At 39.5% G+C, this 15802-nt stretch overlaps 1 protein-coding gene across 1 annotated transcript in view; it reads right to left on the minus strand.

The window, feature by feature from the left end:
- Positions 1–11310, minus strand: part of mmp15b (matrix metallopeptidase 15b) — a 39066-nt gene extending 27756 nt beyond the window's left edge. The window contains exon 1 of the mRNA XM_079247264.1: positions 10542–11310. Within this exon, the coding sequence (XP_079103390.1) occupies positions 10542–10661 (120 nt within the window). The 5' untranslated portion in view covers positions 10662–11310. The remainder of the gene's footprint in view (positions 1–10541) is intronic.
- Positions 11311–15802: the final 4492 nt, after the last annotated feature.

The following is a 15802-nucleotide window of genomic DNA, read 5'->3' on the forward strand; positions in this document are numbered from 1 at the left end:
CTTCAATATAAGACACACACAAACCTGATGTTTTCATCATTTCTAAGAGTATCTGACACACAGGTTTGTTTATTGCCAATGGGAACACAATTCACGTTCGCACATTGTAGAACGAAACATGTACTCAGGACGAGGATGCACCGACACCGATACCAGTATCAGAACTGGTGGTATTAACTTGGTATGAATAAAAGTGTACCGGTACCACAATTGATACCCGATACCACACTAGTCAAGCCAGCGCAGATGTGTTTGTTGACATGCTTCGAACTCCAGCTGATGCAGTTTAGGTGTGACTACGATGAAACCATCACATCTTCACATCTGGAATAATAACAGAAGTCTTAAAAGAAGTCCCTGTGTTTTCATCTCCGACCTCCTCCATGTTTTCTGACCATACTGTAGATTCTCAGCAGGTATTTTAATCGAGTAATACTGAGACTTCACACAGGAAACTCCTTAAACGATGACGAAGATGCCACAACTGTTTTTATCACTTGTGTCAGAAAAACCAAAAAGTTCACAACCGCAGCGTCGAGGTCACAATAAGTTGTGTTTTCTGAGTCATATTCTTGTTTTTTCCTCTATGCTGTAAAATTTCTTTTTTAAAGAGTTCGGTGCCTTTTGGGAACATCCCTGCTTCCCCGAGGATCCACCGTATGGAGGACTCCCGTTGGCTGATTCTTCCTTTCAGCTCATCTACTTATAACACATTGTGCTCATGCAACATGGGAACAAGTTCAACAACGCAGGCGATCCATGAAAACAGAACACAAAATGATGTTTTTAACTTTAACTTTCATCATTTCTAAGAGTATCTGACACACAGGTTTGTTTATTGCCAATGGGAACACAATGCACGTTCGCACATTGTAGAACGAAACATGTACTCAGGACGAGGATGCACCGATACCGATACCAGTATCAGAACTGGTGGTATTAACTTGGTATGAATAAAAGTGTACAGATACCTGATACCACGCTAGTCAAGCTAGTGCAGGTGTGTTTGATGACATGCTTCGGACATGTTTTAAAAGCCTTGAATGTTAAAATGTGACATTTTTTGTTGCACTATAAGAGAGATCTTTGTTTCAAAACCACACATTTATAGCTGTATTTGGGTAAAATGTGCCAAGTAACACAGTAATGTTCACATAAACACATTTGGTATCGGCTGATATCGGTATCGGCAGATACAGAACAGTGGATGGGTGCATTCCTACTCAGGACCTGGAACAATGAAAGGAAACAAGAATAGCTCTGAAAGACAGACACAAACGATGCCTGTAAGATTCACAAAAAGAGGTGAGATGAGTGCAGGTAGATTGTCAACGAGACGGCAGGAGAGCAGCAGAAGTTCCTGTTCAAGTCGTCTGTTAGAAATTCCTGATTATTTCCATAACGTCACCCTCTTAAAATAAAGTTTCTCTAAAATCACAAAAGACTGATTTTTTTTGTACATCTAGTTGAGTTTTTAGTGTTTAGCAATCATTGGGTGAGAGACAGGTACACCCTGGACAGGTCACCAGTCCATCACTGAGCAATACAATGATACGCCACATTTCCATCTCAACATTATCTTAAATATTTTATAAAAACAATGACAAGCAGCATTAGTATCTAACTTATATCGCTGACCTCTGATTCATTTGGCAAACTACTTAGTGCAGCGTTTCTAAATAAATGAAAACATGTAGCACAGCAACAACCTGCTACAAAAGACCCCAGATAACCTTGAATGAGCTGCAAATATCAGGTCATTCTAAAGGCTTTTTCTGTTGTAAATAGATAAATAGTCGCATCATGTTATTGGAAGCCATCTCTTTGTATCTTTTTATGCCATTTTAACCCCACATGGTTTGTGAACTGGAATTAAACAGAGTTATGATATAAAGTTAAACACAGATCAGGATGAGTTGAAACCGACCAGATAAACGTCCTGCTGCATATTTCAGCAACATTCACCACCTACAATTAATACTTTTTATTAAATATTTTATTTATACTAATCAAACGCTCTTCGATTTCAGATATAAGTTAACAGATATTTTGGTGTTTGGTTTTTTTTCCGGTGTTTATTTTCTTGTTTTTGTTTTGACTTTTTTTCATTTTTGTAATACTATTTTTGTAACATTATACATGTTGATAGTTAATAGGGCTGTGATGATCTGTTTTCATCCTGATTCAATTCGATACCAAGTTTTTAGGTGCTGATTCAATTTAAATTGCGATTCTCATGAGTCCTCGATATTGCTGAATTTTGTAGATTAAAAACAAAGAAAATGTACAAAACGTTTTTTTTCTAGTCAGTATCTTGATTTAAATTAGGATAAAATAAGATAAAATAGAAACACAGTAGCCAGACCATCATTCCTCTACTGTAATGTCAAAGAAGACAATTAAAAAGATCCATAAAAACAATAAAAATGACAAAAAAAATTTATAATGGATTATTTTTATTTATTTGAAAAAAAAGATATTTTTTAACAAAAAATCCCGATATTCGATTTTTTTATTCGATTTTCCACCCCTAGTAGCTAAATTTATTAAATTGGACTTAAATACAAGCATTATGCTTCAGTCTATGCTTTTCAGTCACTTTACATTGTTTATGTTTGTTTTTAATACATTTGTTGTGTGACTAATAAACTGTGAGTGTGTTTTAAGCCACTGATACTTTTTCCAGTCTAACAGTCGCAGGCAGTTTATCAGCTAGAGCTAATATTCCATAAATTAATATTTCACATCCGTTAAAACTTCCTCCATCTGTCTCCTTTTGAACCATCATGTGAATAAATTACATTCATCTGCAGAGAGATGTCCGAATACAAACACACCTTAAGTCTCATGTTTCAGCTCGTGCTGGTGGAACGCATTAAACCTCTCCATGCATTTCACACTCTGCTCATTGATCAGCATCTCTGTATTGTTGCTTTGCTGCAGTTAACATAATGAAAAAAAGAAAATTGCCTTTAAATCTTTTAATGTGTATCTGTACACACCCAAGCATCTATAGTTGCATAGACACACTCTTCTCAGTCCGATCTCACAACAGGCTGCTGTCAGGTACAAGGGCAGAGATGCAGGGCTGTTAGGAAGACGTATGGATGAATATGAACCTCCACCCCCCTCATCTTAAACAGTAAAGCACTTTCAGTCTGGCCGCTCACCTTCCCTCGTCAGCTGGGCTGAATACAAAACAACATAAGGAACTGGAAATGGCCTGTGTGTGTGTGTGTGTGTGTGTGTGCCTCGTCTATTAAATGGTCTTTCAAAGAGTCCTTGAGCTTACCTGCCAAAACCAGACCCGGCAATATACAAGGAGTTGTAAAAACTGCCAGTGTGGGACTGTGTGCACGAATGTGTGTGTGTGTCCAGCAGAGTGTCAGCCAAGAGGCTAACAGAGCTTTTATTCCAAGGCTTGGTCCGCTGCCATGTCTTGGCCTTACTGAGAGGACGGAGAAGCAAATGGAGCAGTGAGAAAGAAGGAGAGTCAGATGGAGAGGAACAGCTAAATTCAATTTGTTCATGTTAAAGGTTTTCTCTCAGTCCACGAAGCGGTCAGGCAGATAAGAAATCGGATCTTTTTTTTATTTAATACAATCCTACATACAGATGAAACGATCAATCAGTTCATCTCAGAATCCATCAACGATCGACAAAACTAATCTGCAACTTTTATGTAACTTTAACTGTTTCAGAGAAGATTTATGTTCAATTAAATTCACTTTGATTCAGTTCTTTATTTTCTATTTTATATTCAGTTATAAGGGTACAAGTCATGACATGACACTGGTTAGCTATCTTTAAATACATCAGCGGTGCACATGTCTGGTCCGCTGGATCTACTATCCAACGTTTAGATGCGTCCCTCTGTCAGATGGCTGAACTCCCTCATGTGCATGTCATGCAGCGCTGCAGAAACCCGCTGATGAGAGGAAACCAGCCTCAGGTGTGCAGCAGAAGGGATGCAGCAACAACAGCAAATCACAGCTCACTTTATGCTCCCCAACATGGCATCGTAACAAACGATGTGATGCCACTGACAATATATCCTTCATCCAATGCAAAGACCTGAAGGGATGGAGACCATCATAACTGCTACAGGTGAGAGATGGGCTATGCCCTGTACCAGATTATAATGCTATAAATACTGAAAAAACTACACAGTTGCACAAATTATACAAGAAATAACTATAAATAAACAAAAAAATGCAGATGCTATTAATGCATGCGAGGAAATGGTTCTCATTCCCCATCGCTGTAGCAATGTGAGCCTCTGGGGAGCTGGTGGAAGCGAATCAGTGGGGTGGGGCTGTGAATGTAAGGAGAGGGCATGTTGAGGATTACACGGATATGAGGATACAGACGGAGGAAGTCGTCTAGAGACACCAATTACCCCCGTCTCTCCATGTTCACCCGGCTTCAGCTTCAGCCTGCCTTCCCATCGTCATCATTTCTCTCGTATGCAGGATTCTCTCTCATCTGACAAAAGGGTTCATTGTACTTCCTGAGATGCTGTGGAGTCCCGAGCGCTGCATGCCTGCTCTCGGTGTGTTTGTGTGTCCAAGTAGGAGAACAGCTGTCACATTCAGCCGTCACATGCTGCACAGCTGAGACATACCGCCACCATCCCTGTTAACTTTCTTCCTCCCTGTCGAGCCCTCCTCTTCTTCTTCTTCTTCTTCTCTATAATTCATTTATAACACATTTCTCTCTGCTGCTACTGTGACATTTCCCTTATTTAATCGAGGTTTCACAGATTCTGGTCACACACTCTAATAATCCCTCTCTGTTCGACTCGTACTTTTAACCTCCCACTTCATCCTTTATGTCCAGACAGAGTAGGAGTTGAGATTTCAGGCCAAATCATGGTTGCATAGCAGGATCAGACCTCCAGACGACATTTTCACTGTATGAATAAACTATTTTTTCAAACACAATCCAACATTATCTGATTTATTGGGAAAATACAGACTGCTTTCAGTCAAACAATCATTTTTACTGTTTATTTCACTTCACAAGTTTATCATATTATTACAGATGTATCCAGTTCTCCTGCTTAACTCATAAGTTAACTAAATACTTACTTATTATCATCCTTAAAAAAACCAGAAAAAGCTATACTTTTTTCTATTCATCCATTAAATATGCAACATCTGACTGGTTTGGGTGAAAACAAAGCAGAGAAACATCCATCTGCTGCACAGAAACAATGAGACCACTGGTGACTAAATAAAAACAGGTCCTCGAAGGGTAACATGGGACACAGCAGTGCCAACAAATCCGCAACATTTAATTGTTTTCTCATTTATAATTCAAAGGTGGTTGACTACTTTCCCTTTGTTAGGAAGTTTGCCTTTTATATCCCTCCCGAAGGCAGAACACAGGCCAGTGCCAACGTTACAGGGCTTTTGTGTCGTTTACTTCACTCTCTACCCTGACTGAAGCGATGTTGGGTCTCTGTTTGAACAGAGAAAAAATCTGTTTTTCTTTGGCTGCACAACAAAGGCCCTCACAAGCAGAGGTGACAAACCTTCATGGCTTCCATAAAGAGCTGAGAAAATCTGCGTTTTTATGTGGTTTTCATGTTTTCAACACCTTAATCTCTTCTTCCCAAGGCCTGTTAGTTTCTGACTGACACACACCCTAAATAAATAAGTACAGCATCACAACTACGAGGCTAATATGAATTATCTTGCATCATCTTTATGGAGATAACTAAACGTGTCAGAGTCAAGACGTGTGTCAGAGCTCTGTGCAGAAGCAGAGGCTCGAACACTGAACTTGAGCGCTTTGATACATGTTTTAACAGAAGTTACACAGCTAGATATCCTAGTAACACATCGCTTGACCTTGATGATGGACAACTCGATCATCAGTTAGTCAGGAGCATCCTGGGATGGTCCCCAAATTCCCTTTAGAAACATCATGAGGATCCAGAAAGAAGTGAAGCCCAACAGTGTTATGGCAGGAAGAGAGAATTCATCACTAAATAAACCTCCTTCATCTCCATGGAAACTAGAAGGATCTTCATCTCCATGGAAACTAGGAGGATCTTCATCTCCATGGAAACTAGCAGGACCTTCATGAGCCATTTATATATTTTGTATATGTATATAAATTACATATATGTATAAATGTATACATATTATGTATATGTATATATCTGTTTCTGTTTTATAAACTTTAGGACACACATTAATAGAGTTTTTTAGTGCTGTAATCAGACTTTTCGCCACGAAACAGTAAGACATGTGTAAACACTCTGGCTCCTGGTTCGCAGAGTTTCCGTCACACAGCATGAAGAAAGACATCTGTAATCAGCAGAGTCTCGGCGCTCATATGACTCTTTGTTTCTGTGGAGAAACTAGCAGAAGCTCTCATCGGGACAGTTCTGGATGTTATCATGATCCTGTAAAACTGTTTGGTGCTTGAACTGTGTTGTGCAGCGATGCCTCAGTGCCGGTCGTGGCTTTAAACTGAGTTTCTTCCTGTCACGTCGCCATGCTATATGTTAGACTGCTGCTTGTTTAGTGTGAAAAGATCTGTGCTGCAGACATCTTGCTGCCTCCACATGGACTTTAGAACTGCCTCTCCTGTAACTTAGGAATTAATTTGGGTTTTGTTGTTGAAGAAAAAAGTCAGCTGTTAGAAACTGTCACTAAGTTTGTTGTCCAATGTGAAACAAGTTAACAGCCTTATTACTATTCCTCCTTTATACCATCCCAGTCCAACCACTGCTGATGTTTCACACCAGGACAGTCCAGGAGACTCGATATGATGCTGCAGCTTCTGTTTGGTTTGCTTTCACACTGCATTTTACTCCAGCAGACCAAACCACCTGCACATGGTCATGCAGTTACAACGGCTGGTCACTAGGGGCGATGTTCCCCAAAAACAACCGGTGACAAAAAATAAAACAGAATGCTGCAGCTCATAACTTGAACAAAAATGGCTTTTCATAGTGGACCAAGACGTTTTTACAGTCTTGGCTTTTCAGGATTTACTTTGGTCTTCAATCCTGATCCAACTTTAACAACATCTGTGCAGGATGAGCAGTAAGATGGGAGGAGAACCGCACTTCCTCTCTCTGGTTCACTGGATGGGCCGTTTGCTTTCACACTGTAAGCAAACTGCACCAGGGTTCACTTGCTAGCAGAATGAGCGTTCACACCGGCCCAAACGAACCGTATTATCCATGGAAGTGAACCAGGCAGAGCTCGAATCACACAGGGCTTTCCAGTGAGCCTGCATCACACGTGCACTGTGCACATCAGCGCAGCCATGGTTACTGCCATGGAAACCTTCTGCTGTTTGCTGCTGATGCAATCATAAATGTCTCACACAGGTTTAATTCATTTCTAAACTTAATTCATTAATTTAATGCAATAAATGAATAAACACACAATGCTTACACATTAAAGCTTTAAAAGAAACATTTAATATAACCTGGAAGAGGATCATTTTTAAGGGTTTCCTTTAGAGCAGGAATCTACAAATCTGGTCCTCGATGGCCAGAATCCTGCAGGTACTGAGTGATTCCCTGCACCATCGGGTCATAAACAGGCCGGTGCAGAAGTAGACAAGATGTGGGAGTTTTATCAGTGTTGCAGTGGGACAGTGTTTCTCAATCCAGGTTCTCAGCCCCCCCGCCCTGCATGTTTTATAGGCGTCCCTACTTCAACACACCTGAATGAAATAAACGACTCGTTAACAGGCTGCAAAGAACTTGATGAGGAAGTTCAATGATCTGACTTTGGAGAGGTGCTTTGGAGGAGGATCATGTCTAAAACATGCAAGGCAGGGCTGCCTAAGGACCGACAAAAGAAACACTGCAGCAGGGAAACATTCAATACCTACAGGACTCCAGCTCTGGTCGATCCATTCCCATTAGGTCTCAGCTGAAAGTCTTTAGTGGCCGAGCTCCACGAAGCTCCTCTGTAATTTAAACCACAGGACCAGAATTTGTTTAAAGCACATCAAACGGGGGATCCAAGTGTGGATCCGGAGTCGGTTCCAGATCTGCTCAGGACCCTGCCAAATACGTCGCAGTATATGATTGGCTGGATGTTGGGTACACTACTGTGGTTGGTCCATAAAACTTCTGAAAGTAGTTTTTTCAGCTGAGTGGGATTCTAGTTCTTCGTAGGATACACGGACAATGTTCATAAAGAAATCCATCATTACCGATCAAACAGGTCTGACTATCACTTCTAAAGCCCCCGAGAGCAGAAAGGCCGCATTTTTAAAGGAATGAAAAAAAAACTACACAATAAAAATATCAATGTGACTTAATGTTAATGTTAGCGACTCGTTTAGTTCATAACTGCAATATTTATCCGCAATTTAACCAGTTATTATACATAAAATCCCAAAAGAGCGTTGTCTTTCTTGCTGCATTACATGGACACGTGTATCCCTGCGAGGCCAAGCTCCGCTTGTTGGGAGTTTAAACACGTTTAAAAGGTAAGTTGTCATGATAATAAAATTGATACATATTCAAATTCAAAAAGGCTTTATTAGTCCAGGAAAACATGTTTAGTTTGCTAAAGTAAATGTAAAATAAATGGAATGGTAAATGGACTTGTACTTCTATAGCGCTTTTCTAGTCATACAGACCACTCAAAGCGCTTTACACTACTTGTCACATTCACCCATTCACACACACACTCACTACACTCATACCCCGATAGGCACATCGGGGGGCAGTATGGGGTTCAGTGTCTTGCCCTAGGACACTTCAGCATTTCAGGGGAAGCCTGGAATCGATCCCTCAACTTACCAGTTGAAGGACAACTGCTCTTCCTCCTGAGCTACAGCCGCCCAAAATAAAACACCACGAGCATCTTATCAGAGTCTAATGGAGCGCAACATAGTGTGATGGCATCAGCAGGACCCCGAGCAGATCTGGTACCTACACCGCAGTAAGTTATTCATATTCTAACCGCAGCTCTACATCAAAAACTCTGAACTAATAAGGGGACATCTGAACGCAACAGGTGCTCCTTAACACTGTCCTCCAAACCAACACACAAGTTTCTTTTTGTTTGGGAACTTGTGTGAAGATTCAGCTCCACCAAATTCACTTTTCTGGCCATATGAAAAGTATCTCATCATACGCTGCAACATGAGCCTTCACCTCACAAACATAACTTCTCCAATCATTCATGCAACTTGTATAAAATTTTCCCTGATATCAGAAAAAGTTGGTACAAACTGGGTCCAAGAAGCTCTTAAGATACCAGCAGTAGTTTGTGCACGTGTAATCCAGATGCTACGTGCACAATATGGGTGAGACCGCTTGTTTTCACTTCAGCTGAAGCACACACACTTACACATTTAGCAACAAGTGCTTCGAAATTCCTCGTCTCTCCACAAGTTGGGGAAAGACTTTGTCCAGTGCGTGTGCGCACAAGCACACACACACACACACACACACACACACACACTCCTGGTGTGTTGACAGCCAAACAGAAACTGTTGTAACCTGACTGACGATCTGATCCTCAGGTCACTGAGATTATAACCTCACCTCTAACAACCAGGAGGTCTTTGTGTGTTTGTCACAGAAACACACACAAACCCCACCAGTAATCACGCTGCTATACACCAGCTGTCAGATATTATCAGGTCTTTTTGTCTTTCAAAACAAACAAGTGAGACAGATTATTGCTGGACTAATGCCATGATAATCCAAAGAGTGCTAGTTCATGTCCCAGCATGACACTTTGGCATCCAGTGACACACCTCAACAAACATTAATGTCATTAGGTGTTTCTTGCTGGCGTCGAGTCTCTGAAAAGCAGGGAAATAAAAACGATGTTCATGGAGAAATCGCCAAGCTTATGAAACAGTGAACTTATCAGGGCAGTGAAGGCAGGCTAATAATTCACACCAACACGCCATGTGTACATTTACTGCATGTCTGCACGGGTTTCCAAAAGTCTTTCCAGAACCAGAAGAACAAAGCAGCAACGTAAACATATCGAACTGCTTGGAGCAGAAGTGTCAAACTCTGGCCCGCGGGCCAATTTTGGCCCACAGTGTGGTTGTATTTGGCCCACGAGGAAATACTAAATGACTTCTGGCCTGCCGATATTATACAGCACCAGTATTACAAACCTGGTGGTGGTTTGGTGTGTCCATCAGGATGGGACTGACAGTAGTCATAGCAACTTCCAGCTACAACCAATCAGAGATAACAAAATAACCCAGTGGCTGAACACACATCATTTTACCACCGAGGTTCAATGAGCTTCATTCTCAAATCTGGAATATTCTTTCAATAAACATCAATGTTGGCCTGCAAGTTTGTCCAGTTTTAAATTTTGGTATATTTGAGTGTGACAACTCAAAGAGTGAAAAGTCCTGATGAGGGGAAAGTTGTGTAAGAAAGAGAGTTTGTCCAGAAGTCCTGCTGTAGTTCTGTCTCTGAGTCTGTCAGTCAGCAGGTGTGTTGCTCATTTACCTGCCTCACTTCTCACAGCTTCTCAGGTCTATTTTACACTTTACCTCACAGCAGGATGTTCTGTTTTTACCTCTGCGTTGAAGGAGCCGTCATGGTCCGCTCCGCGCGCAGCGGCGGCGCACAGCCAGAGCGCGAGCAGGGTCCGTCTCCACAGCAACCAGAAGCAGCTGTCTCGGGAGGTGGAGGCCATTGTCCGGGTATTGTTGAGAGAAACCGGTTGTTTGTTGTGGTTCAGTCACAAGGCTCCTAGTTTTACGCGACAAGCTCAGTTTAAAGCAGTTTCCTAAAGCAGAGGCAGCAGCGTTCAAGAGCGCACGTGCATCCTGAAAACGCGCTCCATCACGCGCTAAACTTCCATTTCAGTGGTCAGGACCCCCGTCTGATCACAAGTCCTTCCAGTTGGGACTCTTCTGGCAGAGTCACTTTCCTTTAGTTTCCTGCTCTGTGGTCTGTTTTCATTTCATTCAAATTAATGTTGCTGAAGAACAGAGGAGCTAAAAATCACTTTCCACGTCCAGAAACGACTAATATCAGCACCAAGACCTCATTTAACCTCTTACTGCGAACATGTTCTCATCCAGGGAGGTGATATATCGTCCCTGTGTGAAAAATGCACGGGGAAGAGGAACTGAATTCACCAAAAGTTGCAAATAAAAGCGGCTCTAAGTCCGAAGTTTGAGCGACTTTCTCCTGAAAGCGAACTAAGCTGCTGCAGGTCGCAGCATTTCCTTTTAAAACCTGTATTTTTCTGCTCCTTTTGCGTCTCGTTTGTCCCTTTTAACGGAGGAAATCCTCCCAGAAGCAGCTCCCAGCCTGCAGACACGATCTGTGGTGTCACCCAGCCGGAGCAGGTCGGACAGTGAAGCGCCTGCAGGAGTGTTTCTGGACCCACCGTAACCCGCAGACGTCAACACGGCCATGTTCATGCTGCTTCCTGTCAGGAGTTTCAAAGTAAAACTCCTGACTTCTGCTGGTTTCCATTATAAAACAAATTAAATTACCTCTGCTTTGCCTATTAAGTTAACATATGAAAGATCTAAAATAAGCAACAGAAGTAAAAGTTACTGCAAAAATATGTTTTTTGTTATAAATAACTTTTTGTTATTATTTGGCCTTTATTTTTATAGTAAACACTTTCAGGTGGTGACATTTAGTTTGACTGTGACAAAGTTATTCTTTAACCTGGTTTAGGAGGTCGAGAGGAAGGAAGGGACACATGCTTGAAGTGTAGACAATTAAATGTTAATAAATAATTAGTGGAAGCCGAACTGTACTTGTATAAACCTCAGATATCCAAGTGGAAGTGAACGCAGCATCTAATATACTCTGAGAAGGTGTTATTCTTCTGCTGCCAGATGCATAAAACATGGCAGAAACAGTCAGTTAAATAGTAAAAATAAACATGAGTAAAATTAGTCAAATTAACTTTGCTTTGAATGCATGATGTAAACTGATGTGGAATATTACATGCTTCATCTGCTAATAGATGGATGTTTAGGATGTAATAGTCATCCTGGTATACTCCGTTAACAATAATAAGACTGAGCTCTAAGCTGTTCTTCTTCCCATACAATGAAGTATCTTAAGTAGCATAATGTTTGAAGAAATTTAGGATGATCCTCTTTTTTTGTTTTTTTTTTTATTATTATTTTTATTTAAAAATAAACAAATAAATAAATAAAAATAAATAAATAAATTTTAAAAAATTAGAATGATCCTTAATAAAACAATCACTGAGGAATAATCATTTTCTTTTAGAAATGCTGCCATAATTTTCTCATAGAATTACTACTTTCTTTACAGTTAACACTCAAATATTTCCAAAAATTTCACCTCTTTAAAATTGTTTCCCATGTAATTTATACGTGCAGACCCATCCGTGCCTCAGCATACAGGAAAGCCAATAACGACGGCCCACACATGTTCACCTTTTTATAACCAGCTAATAACAGCTGCACAACTGACCGCATGGTGTTAAATAAACACAACACACCTCACAGAGCTGTGTTCAGGTCAGACACCTGCAGGCACTCAGGTGAGAAGGAAGCGCTTGTCATCGCTTCGATGGGTTGTAGGGACAGAAAGATCCTCTCATTCCTGACATTTGCTCCCGCTCTTTGTGATGCACATCCTTATCTGTTGATCCAATCTCAGGCTGCAGGAAGAGGGTATGTTACATGTGTAATGGCCACTAAAAGCTGTATGTCTGGGTCTCATATGCTCTTTTTTTTTCTTTGTTTCATTGCCTTCGGTTCCATGTAACATGTTGCCATGCAGATGTCTGGATAGCAGGATTTTTGGTTTAAGTGGCGCTCTGGCATTTGACCAACCAGAGCTGTTGTTGCCTGTTCCTTCAAACAGTTATCAACATTTCCTGTCAGTCCGCTTCAACTTTTCTCTCATTCTCCAGGTGAGCAGTCTGGGTGTTGAAAGCAGGATTCATCCCCACAAGGTGACATCACTCAACCCTTTTCCTCACACCTGGAAGCATCTCAGCATGAACCAGCAGGAAATTCCCGGCTAATAGATTCAACGCAGACAGATTAATAAACAACCGCATGACTTTTGTGTTGGAACCAACTATTAAAACAGCCACAAGTTTTCTCACCTTCATACATGTTCTGTCTCATCCTTCAGTCACATTAGTTCTGATTAAATGCCATCTGGTCTGTTTCTTCATGAGTTTATGTTGGACCACCTGGCTCCATATCCAGCCAGTAAAGCAGCTGATGGGTAAAACATGAGGTGTTGTGCTTCCACATGATCACAAGCTCCAGGTGGGTCCATAAACACAGAATGTACAGGTGTGCAGGATGAGGAAACCAGCTCCATCAGCTGTTCTCAACTTTTCCCATCCAGAAACTCTGTCAGTCTGTTGTCACTTTAACTGAGAAGCAAGGCAACGTGGGAAAAATGCTTTTGTTGTTGGAGTGCTGCATAAGACAACCTGGCTTCCACAATCGCTTGACCTTAACTCACTTGAGATGGTTTGGGATGTTTTGAACCAAAAAGTGAAGGCAGAGCACCTAACAAGTGCTCAACACCTCCAGAAACTCATTGACACTATTGATAAGCCATTCCAGGTGACTGCCTTGTGAAGCTGATTGAGAAAATGTCATGAGTGTGCCAAGCTGTCACCAAAGCAAAAGGTGGTTACTTCGAAGAATCTAAAATATAAAACATATTCTGGTTTATTGACCACTTTTTTGTTTACTACATAATTCCAAATGTGTTCCTTCATAGTGTGGATGTATTTAGTTGTACTCTGCAATGAAGAAAATGAAAAAAATGAAGAAAAACCAGGAGGTTTGTCCAAACTTTTGACTGATACCGTGAATATATATATATATATATATATATATATATATATATATATATATATATATATATATATATATATATACACACATATATATATATATATACACACATATATATATATATATATATATATATATATATATACATATATATATATATATATATATATATATATATATATATATATATATATATATACATATATATATATATATATATATATATATATATATATATATATATATATATATATATACATATATATATATATATATATATATATATATACACACATATATATATATATATACACACATATATATATATATATATATATATATATATATATATACATATATATATATATATATATATATATATATATATATATATATATATATACATATATATATATATATGTATGTATGTATGTATATATATATATATATATATATATATATATATATATATATATATATATATATATATACACACATATATATATAGATAGATATAGATATAGATATAGATATAGATATAGATATAGATATAGATATATGAACATATATATATACATATGAACATTTTCTGGTGGAATTCAAACTTTTGCAAGCTGCAAAGAGAGCTGTAAAAAAGTTTGTCTTTTTTTCTAGATATTTCTGTAAATATTGATTTCTTTGAGTTTTATTCCATACAAAATAAAAAGGTTGGAGTTCAAATATTTTCCTTTTGTTTCTTATGCACCACTGTCCTCTGCTGGCGGGAGTATTGATGTGCTGTTGGGAGCTCTGCTCTGGGCTGCATTAAATACCACTTAATGGCAATTACTTTAAAACTGAAAATAATAATTAAAAAGCAAGATAAAATGTAAAATAATTTAAGTCGTAGGAAACTTTGTATTGAGGTGCTGAATGCTGAGGAACAAAATACAAAAAAATGTTTAAAAAGTGTGAAATACTTTGCCATTATTTACATCTACATTTAATAATTAATGGCCTTCTTTGTAAGAAAAAGGCACAAAACTCTGGTAGTGATGACATTATCACTGTCCAGGTTAGAAAACAACATTAAGACCTCAAAAGTTTATTTGTGTGGCACATTTCCTGTACAAGACAACACAAAGTTCTTCAGATAAAACATTACTACAGTACAGCGAGGTGCAGGAATCACCTGAAGTGTACATTTAAAACAAAAAGAAATGAACAAAATGAAAGAAATGTAGAAAAAGCTTCACACTGTGGTGTGGTGGTTGGAATGGCAGCCTCACAGAAACGTTACTGACTCGAGCCTTTTACTAGGGGAGGCTCAAACAGTGGCCTTTCTGTGCAGAATTTGCATGTCCTCTCCATGTAAACATGGGTTCTTCTTGGGAATTACCGCTTCTTCCTGTTGTCCAAAGATATGCATATATATAATACAAACTGTTTCTGAGACATTTTGCATCATTTTATGCTCAAAATTTTTGCTCAAAATCTTGTTTAACATAATCTGATAATTGTCTCCTGCCCCCTATAGATACCAGGAAGCTGAAGGTTACACTGTAATAAGTCTGACATACAGAAACTGGATGTGACGTCTCACACAGAGCTTCAGAAGAACAAACACAAGCAGCTACAACGGCTTAGACCAACATGCTTGATGGTGTTTGTGATTACAGCAAATCTGTTTGCAATTACTCTGTTAAAGCACCACAACTTCCTCTGTTAACATGTAATATGAGATGAATGTGTGTGTTATGTTGACTCGATGCTGAGAAGGACGGATCCAGACCAGAAACAGCTAAAAAACACCTGACTAAAAGGGCTTTACCAGGTGTGTGTGCTCTCACAAAAAAAAAAACTTGTTGCAAGCGAATGTAAAAAAGGTTTCCCATGTCCCCTGCGAGGCTCCGTAGAACACGACAGCAGAAGGAACAAAAGAATTACTTCTGCTGGTTCTCCTTTCAGGAACATGGTGACACCAGCAGCTATCCAGTCAAACTCATCTGACGGCACATGATGAGGATCACTC

Source organism: Telmatherina bonti, assembly GCF_933228915.1.
Source record: "Telmatherina bonti genome assembly, chromosome: 1".
NCBI lineage: Eukaryota > Metazoa > Chordata > Actinopteri > Atheriniformes > Telmatherinidae > Telmatherina > Telmatherina bonti.